General features: G+C 34.8%; 1 protein-coding gene across 1 annotated transcript in view; it reads left to right on the top strand.

The window, feature by feature from the left end:
• LOC121379986 (H(+)/Cl(-) exchange transporter 7-like) overlaps positions 1-16,127 on the top strand; it is a 50,004-nt gene that overhangs the window by 27,243 nt on the left and 6,634 nt on the right. The window contains exons 12-22 of the mRNA XM_041508695.1: positions 243-381; positions 1,037-1,130; positions 1,812-1,981; positions 3,460-3,511; positions 5,329-5,456; positions 6,578-6,663; positions 10,126-10,255; positions 11,181-11,264; positions 12,644-12,736; positions 14,053-14,136; positions 15,531-15,611. Coding sequence (XP_041364629.1) covers positions 243-381; positions 1,037-1,130; positions 1,812-1,981; positions 3,460-3,511; positions 5,329-5,456; positions 6,578-6,663; positions 10,126-10,255; positions 11,181-11,264; positions 12,644-12,736; positions 14,053-14,136; positions 15,531-15,611 — 1,141 coding nt within the window. The remainder of the gene's footprint in view (positions 1-242; positions 382-1,036; positions 1,131-1,811; positions 1,982-3,459; positions 3,512-5,328; positions 5,457-6,577; positions 6,664-10,125; positions 10,256-11,180; positions 11,265-12,643; positions 12,737-14,052; positions 14,137-15,530; positions 15,612-16,127) is intronic.

Raw genomic sequence — 16,127 nt, 5'->3', positions numbered from 1 at the left:
TGCAGCATAGCAATAGACTGAGAATGAGAACAGTTTCATCCAAGTTTGTTGCGATGTTATTTATGAATTTCATTTAACTGGGATACTAAATTCTCAGATGGAATACCAGATTTTGAAATGTTAGTATCCACCATGGATACTGCTAAAAAAAATTAATCTCGAACACTGGTTCACAATAAGTGGGGCCGTGATGTTTGCCTCTATCACAGCTGTATTCACACTGTGTACATCCTGTGTTTTAGATACATCCACAATAAGTGGAGCCAGGTGCTGGAAGCCATGATGGTTGCCGCTATAACTGCCGTGGTGGGTTTCATCTCCATCTACTTCAACAACGACTGTGAACCAATGAGACAGAACGTACAGGAGTCACCTGTTCAGGTAGACAGTGTTCTTAAAGTGCCAGTATCACAGTTACATTTGAAATTAATAGTTGTTAGAGATCCTCCATATATATCACAGTTACATTTGAAATTAATGATTGTCAGGAATCCTCCATATATATCACAGTTACATTTGAAATTAATAATTGTTAGGGATCCTCCATATATATCACAGTTACATTTGAAATTAATAATTGTTAGGGATCCTCCATATATATCACAGTTACATTTGAAATTAATAATTGTTAGGGATCCTCCATATATATCACAGTTACATTTGAAATTAATAATTGTTAGGGATCCTCCATATATATCACAGTTACATTTGAAATTAATAATTGTTAGGGATCTGCCATATATATTACAGTTACATGTGAAATTAATAATTGATTTTTGAGTTGACAGACATTAGAATAAATTATTGCGTAGACATTAGAAGATGCCACCAACAGAAAAGGCCAGTGATATAATATACTAATTCATCTTCCAACATGTGTTATCTTCAGAGATGGGGTGGTGGCAGTTCTGGCAGTCCCCAAACTTCTGACGCCTATGTACTGGTATTATTTAAAATAAATTGTAAGGCTGAAAACAAATTGAGTTAGTCCTTTGTCAACTGATGTGGTTAAAACACTTTCTTTTTCTCTTTTCAGTTTTTTTGCAACGATGGCAAGTTCAGTTCCTCTGCAACAATTTTCTTTCAGACTCCAGAGTCGAGTGTGAAAAAACTTTTCCATGATGAACCAGGTGCAGTTTTATATTTTATTATGGCATACAAAACAATTTGTTTTTGTAAAGCATGAATTTTTTTAATCTCAACAATATATTTTCTTATTAAAACAGTTATAATACAATACATACATTTAGAGATACATGAATATAAGAAAAATGGCAACAATTTGATCTAAGTACATTGTAATCATGAATTTAGTTTATACTGTAGGTGTAGAAACTGACAGTATACTCAACCAAAACAGTTTAGCAATAATTAATGTTAATGTCTTAGCTTACTAATCCTCCATAAAGCATGAAGATCACCATTTTATACTACATGTACACCACTTACATTTTTTTAGTTTTTCCGGTTGTTTGTAAATATCTAATGCTGCTAAATTCTTCTGGCTGAGTATGGTAGTCTTTTTTTTTTCAGGATGTTATAGAATTAGGCTATTTTGGGAGCCAACACTGAACTCCATGCTATGGCATTTTGAGTAGTTTATAATTTAATGAAACTGACCTCTGTTTAAAATAGATTATGCTATTATATACCAGCATTTTAATTTTAATTCTGTATTTAACATTTAAAAATAAAAATATCAATAAATTTGATAACCAAACAAGTCACTACTGGTTCAGTTACAGTCAGCCCATATCTTTTTAAAGGTGGTCTTCATACAATTAAAACAAAAAATGATATATTATTTCCAGGGTCGTACCAGCCAATCACCCTAGGGTTCTACACACTGCTTTACTTCTTACTGGCTTGCTGGACGTACGGCCTGATGGTTCCTAGCGGACTCTTTATTCCCAGTCTTCTCATTGGTGCAGCCTGGGGTCGCATGGTCGGCATTCTTCTACAGTTTCTCTTCCCTGCTGCGGTATGTACTGTGTCGGGTTTAGGGATTGGCCTACACACTTGATTTACACAATTTCTAGGGACCTTACTTTATTAGAGCCTCCAGTGAAAAAAGTGTAGCTGCTAGTTCCCCGTAAATAAAAGATGATATTACAGGTTACACAACTTAAAACACAAAAGATGATATTACAGGTTACACAGCTTAAAAATCAAAAGATAATATTACAGGTTACACACCTTAAAATTCAAAAGATGATATTACAGGTTACACAGTTTAAAATTCAAAAAATGATATTACAGGTTACACACCTTAAAATTCAAAAGATGATATTACAGGTTACACAGCTTAAAATTCAAAAGATGATATTACAGATTACACAACTTAAAATTTAAAAGATGATATTACAGGTTACACAGCTTAAAATTCAAAAGATGATATTACAGGTTACACAACCTAAAATTCAAAAGGTGATATTACAGGTTACACAGCTTAAAATTTAAAAGATGATATTACAGGTTACACAACCTAAAATTCAAAAGATGATATTACAGGTTACACAAGTTAAAATTCAAAAGACGATATTACAGGTTACACAACTTAAAACTCAAAAGATGATATTACAGGTTACACAGCTTAAAATTAAAAACATGATATTACAGGTTACACAACTTAAAATTTAAAAGAAGATATTACAGGTTATACAACTTAAAATTAAAAAGATGATATTACAGGTTACGCAGCTTAAAATTTAAAAGAAAATATTACAGGTTACACAACTTAAAAATCAAAAGATGATATTACAGGTTACACAACTTAAAATTAAAAAGATGAAATTCAAGCAAACTGCTAATTGGTTACATGGTGGAACTATTATATTAAAATTTAAAATTACAAACTCCAACATCATCAGAACTTTATTCGCTGTGTACTTTGTGTAACAAAACAATCAGTTATCTAGGTGAACATCAATTGAACGGTATTCATGTTAACTAATATTTTGAAATAGTGTCCCTTGTATTAGATGTTTTAAAAAGTGAATATTTATTTTCACTTTCACAGGTCATTGTTTTTGTATGCCCATTCCGTATGTTGTATACTACAGGTCATTATTTTTGTATGCCCATTCCGAATGTTGTATACTACAGGTCATTATTTTTGTATGCCCATTCCGAATGTTTTATAGTATTTGTCATTGTTTTTTGTATGCCCATTCCGAATGTTGTATACTATACATGTATGTCATTATTTTTGTATGCCCATTCCGAATGTTGTCTACTATATGTCATTATTTTTGTATGTCCATTCCGAATGTTGTATACTACAGGTCATTATTTTTGTATGCCCATTCCGAATGTTTTATACTATTTGTCATTGTTTTTTGTATGCCCATTCCGAATGTTGTATACTATACATGTATGTCATTATTTTTGTATGCCCATTCTGATTGTTGTCTACTATAGGTCATTGCTAATGAATAACAAGTGTTAAAATGTTTACAGGACTGGGTCGACCTGGCTAAATATTCTCTCATTGGAGCAGCAGCTCAGTTAGGTGAGTTATCTTCCCATTAGAATAATAATAAGCTATTTTGTATAGGCTAAACTAAGAGGCAGATCCAATTGGAGGGGGGGTGCAATGACCAGAGGACTCATCCCCCCTCTAAATATATTCAAGTGCGCTTTTTTTCTGGCTTTAAAAACAATTCATTAGCTTGCCCTTTTTACGCGTTGCGGTGTTGGCCCATGTGCCCTCTTTCCCTTAGTGCCCTCCAACCCCCCCCCCCAATATTTCCCAGATCTGTTCCTGAAACTCCAATGCTCTAAGTGCACTACTTAATAAATAACATAAAGGCATGGTTAAAAGAATAAAATTAAAAATAGTAAAATATATTGCAATAAAAACTTTTTTAATATTAAAGCTAATGCTGTTAAATTAAAAAAGAAAGTGAATTTTTATTAAATGAACTTAAAAGTATTGTTTAAGCATTTCATTTCAACTTCTTTTCGTGCTTGTATCCAATTAAGATTCAAGCACACTATCCTGGGCACACACTTCAGTTATCTGGGCTGTCTGTCCAGGACAGAGGGTTAGTTGTTAGTTGGTTAGTGAGAGAGAAGAGGGTGTAGTGGCCTTACACCTACCCATTGAGCCCGTAAGAACTTACTCTGGGTTGGAGCCGGTACCGGGCTGTGAACCCTTTACCTACCAGCCTGTAGTCTGATGGCTTAACCACTGCACCATCGAGGTCAGTTTGCATAAACAAACGTGTTTTAAGCTGTGTTTTAAAAGACAGTTTGGGCATTCGGGCAGTTCATTTTAACTAGGACAGATAAAATCTTATATGTGCAATTTCTTAAACGCTGGTAAATTAAACATTACAAAATATCAACCAGATAGTAACCCACCGCCAACATAAGTAATATAAAACGAGCCGAGATTGTTGGTTAGGCCACCGATTGGGGTGACAGAACATTAACTGTTAACTAAATATTATTTAAATACAGCACTTCTTTCCATAGTGACATTTTAATATTTAATGTGCGTGTGTATGCTTAAAATATATTAAAGTTAAATCGCTGAAATGATTTTGGGGCTGAATGCGCCACCAAGTGAGCTATAAAACCAATCTCCGAAACCAAGCCATTGAGATAAACCCCGTTGATGGGAAGCATACCACCCTGTATTTGAAGAAAAGGTGCAGTCCTTGATAGACCGCAGACTCGCCAACCTGCAAACATAAATAAGGACCCACGGCAATAATGCTACAGAAACAACATGTAACCAAATTAATACAATACTAAATGTAATGGAGGTAGACGGGGTGGTGGTGGGCTTTTTGTTCCCGTTTCAAACCGTTATGGTACTTGAATGAATTGTTGTATTTTCTAGATGTGCAGTATGGTACTTGAATGAATTGTTGTATTTTCTAGATGTGCAGTATGGTACTTGAATGAATTGTTGTATTTTCTAGATGTGCAGTATGGTACTTGAATGAATTGTTGTATTTTCTAGATGTGCAGTATGGTACTTGAATGAATTGTATTTTCTAGATGTGCAGTATGGTACTTGAATGAATTGTTGTATTTTCTAGATGTGCAGTATGGTACTTGAATGAATTGTATTTTCTAGATGTGCAGTATGGTACTTGAATGAATTGTATTTTCTAGATGTGCAGTATGGTACTTGAATGAATTGTTGTATTTTCTAGATGTGCAGTATGGTACTTGAATGAATTGTATTTTCTAGATGTGCAGTATGGTACTTGAATGAATTGTTGTAGTTTCTAGATGTGCAGTATGGTACTTGAATGAATTGTTGTATTTTCTAGATGTGCAGTATGGTACTTGAATGGATTGTTGTATTTTCAGGTGGAATTGTTAGAATGACCATTAGTTTGACTGTGATCGTTGTTGAAGCTACGAGCAACGTTACGTTCGGTCTTCCTGTTATGATAGTACTGATGGTGGCCAAGTGGGTTGGCGATTTCTTCAACGAGGTGAGATGTATATCCATTATTTAATTTTTTTCCACATGAACTTAAAATTAGGATTTCAACTATTTTTATATACAGTGAAACTCCTTTAAACTGGACACCCTCGGACCAAGTAAAAAGTCTGGTTATAAGAGGTATCCAGTTTAGAGAGGTTCTGTTATGTACAGATATTTAAAAAGCGGCCTCGAAAAACGTCAGTTTTTGAGGGAATTCTGGTTTACAGAGGGTACGGTCTTGCGAGGTTTCACTGTACCATCAAAATATTTGATTAAAAACATTTTATTGTACAAAGAATAAAAGAATTGAGCACAAGTTTTGTAACTTACGAAGCCCTAGATAACTGTATATTTAGACTACATTTAAACAGTCAATGATAACCAGAGGAAGAAAATGTATTATATACAAAAGACTATAATTATGAAAAACAGAAAGGAAAGACATAGTGATGCAAGAGGTAACACAAATAATACTTAAACGTGCAGTCAAACTCTCGTTATCACACAAATAATCCACATGGTAATTTGAATTATAATTTTAATTTATAATTAAAACGATGATTAGATGTAAGGGTAGATTGGATTGGGGCAGTTAATTGTAAACAGGGTATTTGTGAATGAAAAAAGAAGAAGAAAAGATATAAGATTAGATAATATTTTAGGGTTTTTAAGCAATAATATGCTAAATGTAAAAGAAACTACGTTTTAGTCCACTACGTTTTTAATCAGTGCTTGTCTAAGAAAGGTCTTAATTCAGACATTTTCTGAAAATTATATGACCTGAAAGAAACACGTCCAAACCTTGCAAGCAAAGGAGAAAGAAAGAAAAGATAACAGTTTCTTTTGTGTAATGACACCACTAGAGCACATTGATTTCTTAATTGTCTATTGGATGTCAAGCATTTGGTAATTCTGATATACTGTATAGTCTTAAAGGAAACCTGCTACATTTTCCTATTAGCAGCAGGAGATATTTTATAGGCACTTTCCCACAAACAGGATAGCACATACCATAGTTTTTGATACAGGATACTGGCTTTGTTCACCATTACCATTTTAAATTTGTATTTTATTTTGGTAGGATGTTTATTATTTTTTGAAAGTATAATAGTTGGAGATTTCTTCTAGGGTATATACGACATGCACATTCATCTACAAGGAGTTCCTTTGTTAGGCTGGGAACCACCAGAGATGGCATCAAACATCAGTGCAACGTGAGTTTATCTTCAGATCAGAGCTGTTTAATAATTTAATAATTGCAAAATCTGGAAATGTTTGTATCCTTACTTTACCGTAAGAGCAGTTCCCTCCCCTTAAAATCACTCTCTTGTCAGCATCATCCTCACACTATTACCATGACATACTTTGACCAACAGTGCTGGGGTTGTGTTTGTATTTTGGATTTGTGGTGGGTTTTTTACTTATTAAATATATGTACTTAATAAAGAAAATCATCATCTGTAATAGATTGCATAATATAATTTAATTTATGAATAAATGACCTCGATTTGAAAAAGTTATGTAACAGCATCTCATTCCCTCTCCAATAACATTTTTGTAACACACTCCATAACCCCCTGCCCCTAAAACATTATGTAATTGTTGAATTGTTTTGCAACATTATAGGTTTTATATTCACCTACAAGTAATGTATTATGCTGGTGCTAATTCCCTTTTGGAAGTTATTTTTCTTATTTTGTGTAGTGCCCTGCTTTGAGATTTTTTTTTATACCGGCCGTCGGATGGACTAGTTCATTGTGAAACAAACTGTTTTCAGAATTCCGTAAACCTTAATTTGACGATAATATTGCAATAAATTCCCGAACTCTTCTTTTAATTCTTCGGACATGTACATGATGTAGCCCAGTGATAAAGCGCTCGCATAATGCGCTGTCGGTTTAGGATCAATCCCCTCCGGTGGGCCCATTGGGCTATTTCTTGTTCTAGTCGGTGCCCCACGAATTGTGTAACAAAGGTCACGGTACATACTATCCTGTCTGTGGGATACTGTATATAACAAAGGTCACGGTACATACTATCCTGTCTGTGGGATACTGTATATAAAAGATCCATTGCTGCTAATTAAAAAGAGTTGCTCATTGTGCGGTGTCAACAGGTTTCCGTATTTAACTGTAAATGTAATTAAAATGTGTTGAGTGCATAGTTATGTAAAAAAGTATCTTGTCCACTGGACCGAATTAGCCAGCTTTTGCACAGTACATACAAATGTATGCCTGACGTCATTTTTGACGGGCTATTTCTCATTCCAGCCAGTGTTCCATAACTGGTGTGACAAAGGCTGTGGTATGTACTATCCTGTCGTTGGGAGTCATACAGTGTGCACATTGATTTTTTGGTTCATACTTGCATGAACCAAAAAATAATTGCAGTCAAATCTTAATTGACTGTGATTGAGTCCAGTACAGCTTTTTGCCATATCATGAACAAGAATAAGGAAACTCCATATTGTAAACAGCATTGTGTAATAACCTTTTCATTCTAAATCTTACAATTATTAATGAATTTTGAAACACCAGATTCTAGTCGACAATAAATAAAACATGACATACATTTTTATTTCTTAGTTACTTTTTGTTTATGGACATGACAAAGTTATTACTTCAGATGTATTTTGAACTGAGTGACATCATATTGCAAAACCAGTGATTTACTGTCCAATATCACTTTTTTGCATCCAGCCACACTTTTCAGTTTCTAATAACACTGTTAATGTGCAGGACTAGAACCAAGTTGATAAAACATCATATGTTTATGTTATCGTTGAGCAGTCATACACATGTACATTTACTTGGTATCTATTTCACGCAGGACATTACAGAATATGGATGAAGGCAAAGACAATATTATAAAATATTTATACACATTTTGAACTCCCTGATCAATGATATCATAGACTAGTTTTGCATATAAATTTACAACTGTTAAACTATTGTTATAATTGCATACAAAATAAATAATACAGGTCAAAATATACATCAATTACTTTTTATTTGCCTTACTGTAACCCATCTTCGATATTTATGTAATTTTCTGTGTGTAGTAGATAACAAATACATTTACTTGTGAATGTACAACATGTATGACTGTTAGCCATAAGCATAAATTTCTTTTCAATTTAGCCTGACGTCAAACAAATGGTATTTTCCCCCTATGATAGCAGACAGGTACGAACATCCCAACACCCAATGAGATGGCTAAAAATCTTCCACTGAATTCTCTGCTTCTTGTCCCATGACGTTTTGTGAAATTGGCTCCAACATATTACTTTTCAGTTACATATTACAATCAGGGGAGGGACGTAGCCCAGTAGTAAAGTGTCTGCCTGATGCATGGTCGGTTTGGGATCGATCCCCCCCGGTGGGCTCATTGGTCTATTTCTCATTCCAGCCATGACTGGTATACCAAAGGCCATGGTATGTGCTATCCTGTCTGTGGGATGGTGCATATAAAAGGTCCCTGGCTACTAATGTAGCCAGTTTCCTCTCTATAAGACTATATGTCAAAATGACAAAATGTTTGACATCCAATAGCCGATGATTAGTAAAACAATGTGCTCTAGTGGTGTCATAAAACAAAACAAACTTTATATTACAATCATAAGCATATGAGATGGGAGTGGGGGGGATGGGGGAGAGGAAGGCAACTGCTAGTGCAGATCTTCACATTCGGACAATATGAGCTGGCCTGAACTGTTTTCGCCATTTATTTCCATCATTCTATTCACAATATTAGTTGCAAATCCTGCAAAAATACACAGTGATTCATTTGGAGCTCTGTATATCTGTTAGGTAGTAATGCTAAAATTAATAAGAAGGAAGGAAGTGTTTTATTTAACGACGCACTCAACACATTTTATTTACAATGATACGGTGTTGGACATATGGTTAAGGACCACACAGATATTGAGAGAGGAAACCCACTGTCGCTACTTCATGGGCTATTCTTTTCGATTAGCAGCAAGGGATCTTTTATATGCACCATTCCACAGATAGCTTAATATGATTGGAACAGATATATAAAATGAATGTATAATAATATTGAACAATTAGAGCATTGTGATGAGACCAATATGATGTTTTATGGAGCAAAAATAATAATACTGACTAAGGCTAGAGGCCAACGTCGATATGTTTATTTTTTTTTACGGTACTTCATAAAACATTGTATTGGTCTGATCACAGTACCATAATTGTTTTATTACTTCATTCAACTTAATAAAATATAAGTACACAAATTATGTAGCAATCAAGCACCATGAAATGTACCTAGCACAAGTATTTTGCGCTATGACATCATATATGTGAAACATCACATCATTTTCTCTAAGACATTACAACTTGTGAATTCTGTTGATCAAACTGATAGTGTTTATTTGTCAATGCTAAGGAGATTTCCCCATTTTACCCCAGAAATATAATGATTTATGGGTTCTCAAAACCACTAAGCACTGAAATATGATGTCAGATGGATGTAACATTAACCAGTCGGAAGTCAAGTAGAATATGCATGAGGTTGTGTGGGTTTAAAAAAAAAAATATATATATAATGACTACCAGAGCTCGCTGTGAATATATGCCACTAATGTTTGTTTTTAAGAAATATATAATGACTACCAGAGCTCGCTGTGAATATATGCTACTAATGTTTGTTTTCAGGGAGGTGATGAGTCACCCTGTAACTGTGTTCAAGTCTGTAGAGACGGTCGGACATATTGTGGATCTGCTCAAGAAAGACAAGCACAATGGCTACCCAGTGGTGGAAGATGATGCTGAAACTAGGTCAAAGGTAAATTGTTCTTCATCCAGCAGTTTTAGCCATATACATGTATACTACTGTTGTCGTCTTTGTGATTTGATTTGGAAGGAAGGAAATGGTTTATTTAATGATGCACTCAACACATTTTATTTATGGTTATATGGCATCGGGCATATGGTTAAGGACCACACAGATATTGAAGGAGGAAACTCGCTGTCGCCACTTTCAATTAGCAGCAAGGGATCTTTTATATGCACCATCCCACAGACAGGATAGTACATATCACGGCCTTTGTTAAACGAGAAATATCCCAATGGGCCCACCGACGAGAATCGATCCTAGATCGATCACCCATCCGATTTGATTTGGTGGAACACCCCTTATAGGCCTGAGTGGTGTAAAGGTTTAATACTAATAGACTCCATCATAATTTTATGCGGTCATGTTGGATAAAAAAAGTACACCTGAGGTGGTGGAAATTTATTCCCGAGACGAGGCTTTTTCTATCCCACATGACCGCATATGATGGAGTCTTTTTCTCCCATCAGTTTGATAAATAAACCATGAACAAACAAAGATGGCTGAAAAAGTAACTTCTTTATTTGACCATTTTATCTTAAAATAAACTACACTATCATATTTTCCGCATCTGTTTCATGTGTTAAAATATAATTTAACACTAAAAATTAACAAGAGATTTTATAATGAAGATTTTAATAACAAAATATCAATCTAAAAATAACCAACTTGCATTAATATGCCATCATATATTACCAGCGAAGTAATACTTCCCATATTAAACGCAATGACGTCATAGCCTATGCAAGACAGATTTATTCCACATGGGCTGACGTCATGGAATGGGTCTGTTTTGCATAGGTAGGGATGGGAGAAATGTGTCTACAAGTTTTGTTTTTTTATCATTAATTTCATAATGATTATTCTTATGTTACAGGAATCAACAACTGAGATGGAAAGCTTTGGAACATTTTGCGGTGTTATACTGCGGTCACAGCTTATTGTTCTACTTTCACTGAAGGTGAGTGTGTATAATACGTTCAGGGGACTGAAACGTCAGCACACAAGGATGTATAGCTAGAATAAATTATGGCATTGAAACAGTTACAAGATTTTTAACACTTTTGTCTGTCTCTGTTTCTCTCTATCTGTCTCTTTATTTATCTCTCTCTGCCTCCTTCAATCCGTCTCTTTCTCTCCATCCATCTCTCCCCCTCCATTCATCTCTCTTTCTCTCTCTCCCTCTCTCTTTCTCTGTCCTCTCCCCCATCTCTCTCTCTCTCTTCTCTCTCTCTCCTCTCTCTCTCTCTCTCTCTCTCTCTCTCTCTCTCTCTCTCTCTCTCTCCCTTCGTCCCTCCCTCCCCTCTCTCAACATCTCTCTCAACCTCCATTCCCTCTCTCTCTTTCTCTTCATCTCTCTCTACCCCTCTCTCTCTCCTCTGTCTCTCTCTACCTCTCTCTCTCTCTCTCTCTCTCTCTCTCTCTCTCTCTCTCTCTCTCACTCCCTCTCTCTCATCTCCTCTCTCTCCCCTCTCGTCTCTCCCTCTCCATTCGTCTCATCATCTCTCTTCCTCTCCATTCGTCTCTCTTTACTCTTCTCTCCACTCCATCTCTCTCTCTCTCTCTCTCTCTCTTCTCTTCCCTCCTCTCCCTTGTCCCTCTCCTCCTCCTCTCTCCTCTCTCTGCCTCTCTCTCTATCTCTGACTCTCTCTCTCTCTCTCTCTCTCTGTCTCTCCCTCTCTCTCTCTCCCCCCTCCTGCCTCTCTCCCTCCCTCTCCTCACTCTCTCTCTCTCTCTCTCTCTCTCTCTCTCTCTCTCTCTCTCTCTCTCTCTCTCTCTCTCTCTCTCTCTCTCTCTCTCTCTCTCTCTCTCTCAAATTTGTACAAATTTGTGAGTTGTTAGATAAATCAATTAAAAAAACCTATTATGTCCTGTGAGGCACTTCTTTTCTAACAAGACTTGAATTTTGGTTATTCTACATCTACTGGTGGCACCTAAGTCTGTGCACCTAAGCATTTGTGTTATATTTGAAGTTAAAATCTTTCTTTAAAAATATTTGTTTCACCGCCACAGTACAATGGAACAATAAACATGTTACTATTGAAAGTTTAGTGGCACCCCCCTGCATTTACTGGACTGCATGACAGTACATAAGTCTGCACAGCAAGCATTAAATCAACCACTTCTGTTGCTAATGTTCACACAAACAAAACTCGTGGATACATGTATTAAAACTTTACCTGTCCTGAGAAAGTACTGATGATTAATAAATCAATGTACTCTAATGGTGTCGTTAAACAAAACAAAGTTCTTTTTTTTAGAATAATGGTGAAATAATGACTCGATATGTCAATTATGTTTGACAAAAAACATGAAAATAACTTCTTATGTCTTTTTCAGGTGTTTCGTGAGAATCCAGACATCATCACTTTGTTACAGACACTAAAAACGTCACATTTCAGAAATCCTTATCCACGGTATCCAGAGATTGAGGTATGATCATAACATATCAGGATATTTTTATTCATATACACTGAAACGTGTCTAAACTGGATCACACCAGGAACCTAATATTTATTCAGTTTAGACAGGATCCGGTGTTTAGAGGGTCACGTTTTAGAATTTAGAAAATTCAGGATCAGGAATCTTGGCTGGTTTTGACAGGATTCCGGTTAGCTTGGGGTCCAGTTTGGATAGGTTTCACTGTATTTTATTTCTGGGTGGGGTTTTTTGCATTGAGTACAGATAAGAAATTCATAATGTTGACTCCCTGGGGCATGTTTAGGAGAGTGTCCTATCATGCTCACTTGTTAGACTGGTTTTGGGGATGAATGTTAAATGAATGTGATGCAGGCCGTAATCTTGCCGGCGGAATGAATGTTTTTTTTTGCCAAAAGTCGGCTCAAGTTGACAAGTTATTAGCAGTAGTGAGAAGTCAAAGTCAAAAGTCACCGTAATATTTTGGACCTAATCTGATTTCAAAAGCAAAATCACACAACAGACGTCTCAACCCCGACTTGTTTAGTGTCATAGCTCACTTGGCACCTTGTTGCTGTATGTCGGTTCGTGTTGGTACTTTGGTGCCAGACCGTACATCGATGCATGTCACGCCATTTGCTGTCACCAGTCAAGTGTTGTTAATCCTTGACCATGTTCATTTTAGTAATGCCAGAAAATACTAATTATTACTTTCGTTTTAACATAATAACACATTATCAACTACTTAATAATATCACATTTTTAATGAAACACACAATTGTTTTGTTTAAATTTTATTACCAGAAATGGTATTTTGTATCAAAATATTACAATTAGAACAGAGTGTACAATTCAGAATTTTTCCGAATGAATGTGGGACATGGCAAAACGTTATGAAATGTATCACTAAATGATCACTTCACCTATTTTTATCAAAGTTCTCCACTTTCTTTTGGGAAGGGAGAAGTCACTTGTACTTGTTTAATTCTAGATTAGGGCCTGGTTATGTGATAAAAGACGGCAGTACCAGTCATATTGTTTATGATGACTCGGTCTCCTTACCACGCCACTGATATAATATTACCAAAAAAAAGGCTTGGGTACTTTATTTTAAAAAGCATTATTTATTCTTGTTTTTTTCTTCACATTTTGAAATAAGCTAGTATGGGTTGTGTATAATTACACCTTTCTTTTTGTTATTTCTCTCTCCCATGTGTTAAATCACAATTATTAGTTTTATCAAGAAGTACGCTTTCTTGTACATGGATTTAGCACCAATACTTGAGGAAGAAGTATGCAGAGAAATTAATCTTTTTCTTCCTTTTTTTCAGCAACTTCCCATTAAACAAGAAGAGAGAGAAATGACAATAGATTTGAGGCCTTTTGTTAATCCGGCCCCTTATACTGTAACAGACGTAAGTATGGTTAGATTCATTGTAAAATATCAAAGATGTGGTTTTTCAGCGTTTTATCTGATTGCATTTTTTTTTTTGGTCCATCCATCTATTAACTTTTCGCTTGAAGTCTGTCTTCTCCTATAGTTTTGATTGAATTGTTCTGAAACTTGGTACAGTGATCCTTGGGAGCATCCTTCACATACATTGTACTAACAGAGTGAGATATTTGAAAAATTTGAATTTTAAAATTTCTTCTAGAGTTTTGATCAGATGTTTCTGAAACTTGGTACTATGATTCTTTGGTTCATTATTTACATACTAATTGAGAGATATTTTGAAAACTTTTCACTTTGTCCATTTTGAAAATTAAATAAAAAAATTATAAATAGAAATTTAACATTGGAAATTAAAAAATCGATCTTCTATAGTTTTGATTGGATAGTTCTGAAACTTAGTATAATTATTCTCAGGGGCAGTCTTTACAAAGTAATAGAGAGATATTTTGGACATTTTTAAATTTAGATTTTTTATTAAATTTAAAAATCTTAAATAGACACTTAACATTGAATATTTTAAAGTTTATCTTCTTCTACAGTTTTAATCAAATAGTTCTGAAACTTGGTCCTATGATTTTATTTTAGTATAAGTATTCTTAGGGGCAGTCTTCACAAACTAATAGAATTAAATTTTTAAAAGTTTAAATACAAATTTAACATTACAAATTAATGACTTGCATGTATCTATTACTGACAATATTGAAAATTAAATACAATAGATAAATAGCAGAGTGCTATAGGCAGATAGGCCTCTTGTTTAAATATAAGGATAGATTTTTTTCAGCTTTTTAAAGATTGTGTCATCTTTAAGTTTTTTTAAATGGGCATCATATACTTGGATATGAATTATTTCAACGATGTCATTAAGGTTTTCGCTTGAGTTCAAATGTATCTTATGTTATTTATATGGACTCGTTTGTAGAAGCTATAATAACTAGATTAGACAAATGTAATTTTCATATTCATATGCTGAAAAGAATTTATTAATTAAGATTACAAGCCAGCTTTTCAGCTCATTGCTCCATGACCTAATTAAAATTTCTCCATAATATGAATGAACAGATGTATTTGTTGTCTCTGATCAAATCCTCTCGGTGAACACATTCTCGGACCAGGTTTTTCCTGTTCCAACCAGTGCTCCACCACTGATATCTTGAAGGTCATGGTATGTGCTGTCCTGTCTGGGAAAGTGCATATAAAAGATCCTTTTCTGCTAATGGAAAAATTTAGCAGATTTCCTCTAAATACTATGTTTCAGAAGTATAAAATATTGTTATCCTGTAACCGATGATTAATTAATGTGCTCTAGTGGTGTTGTTAAACGAAACAAACTTTAACTTTTTGTTAACTCTGCAGGGTGCTTCACTGCCGAGAATTTTCAGGTTGTTCCGAGCTCTGGGTCTCAGACATGCTGTGGTCATCAACAAAAAGCATCAGGTATTTTGTATACTCATATCTTAGTCTACCTTTGTCCTGTGAAGGTAAGAATGGGAGTTATTATTTTTATCTTGCAATCCATAAAAATTAAGAAGAAAAGCTATTACATGTGTATTTCTGTTATTCCAGCTACATTATACAGTGATCTAAAAGTGAAATGAGCAATGTTGTAATGTACATGTACATATCTAAGACTATACATGTGACGTTTATGAGTTTGCTTTAATCGGTCATCATAATCCGCTAATATAAACAGTAGCAGGATAAATAAAGAATAACTAGTTAATGACATCGGATATCTGCTTTATCCTGTGAAAGTATAAGAATGGGAAATTCCGTGAGGTTCTGCCAAACGGAATTTCTCATTCGGCCTAAACAGGATAAATCCAATATCCGACGTCATTAACTAGTTATTATCTTTATCCTGCAGACCATAATAATTAAGGGGAAAACCTATTATTTTCAACTACATTGAGACGATGACCTAGAGGTCAAATGAGTGATTTTGTAATGTAG

The sequence above is a fragment of the Gigantopelta aegis genome, chromosome 8 (genome assembly GCF_016097555.1).
Source record: "Gigantopelta aegis isolate Gae_Host chromosome 8, Gae_host_genome, whole genome shotgun sequence".
In the NCBI taxonomy this organism is placed as follows: domain Eukaryota; kingdom Metazoa; phylum Mollusca; class Gastropoda; order Neomphalida; family Peltospiridae; genus Gigantopelta; species Gigantopelta aegis.
The sequence above is the reverse complement of the archived record's forward strand: the minus strand, read 5'-3'. Positions and strand labels throughout refer to the sequence as shown.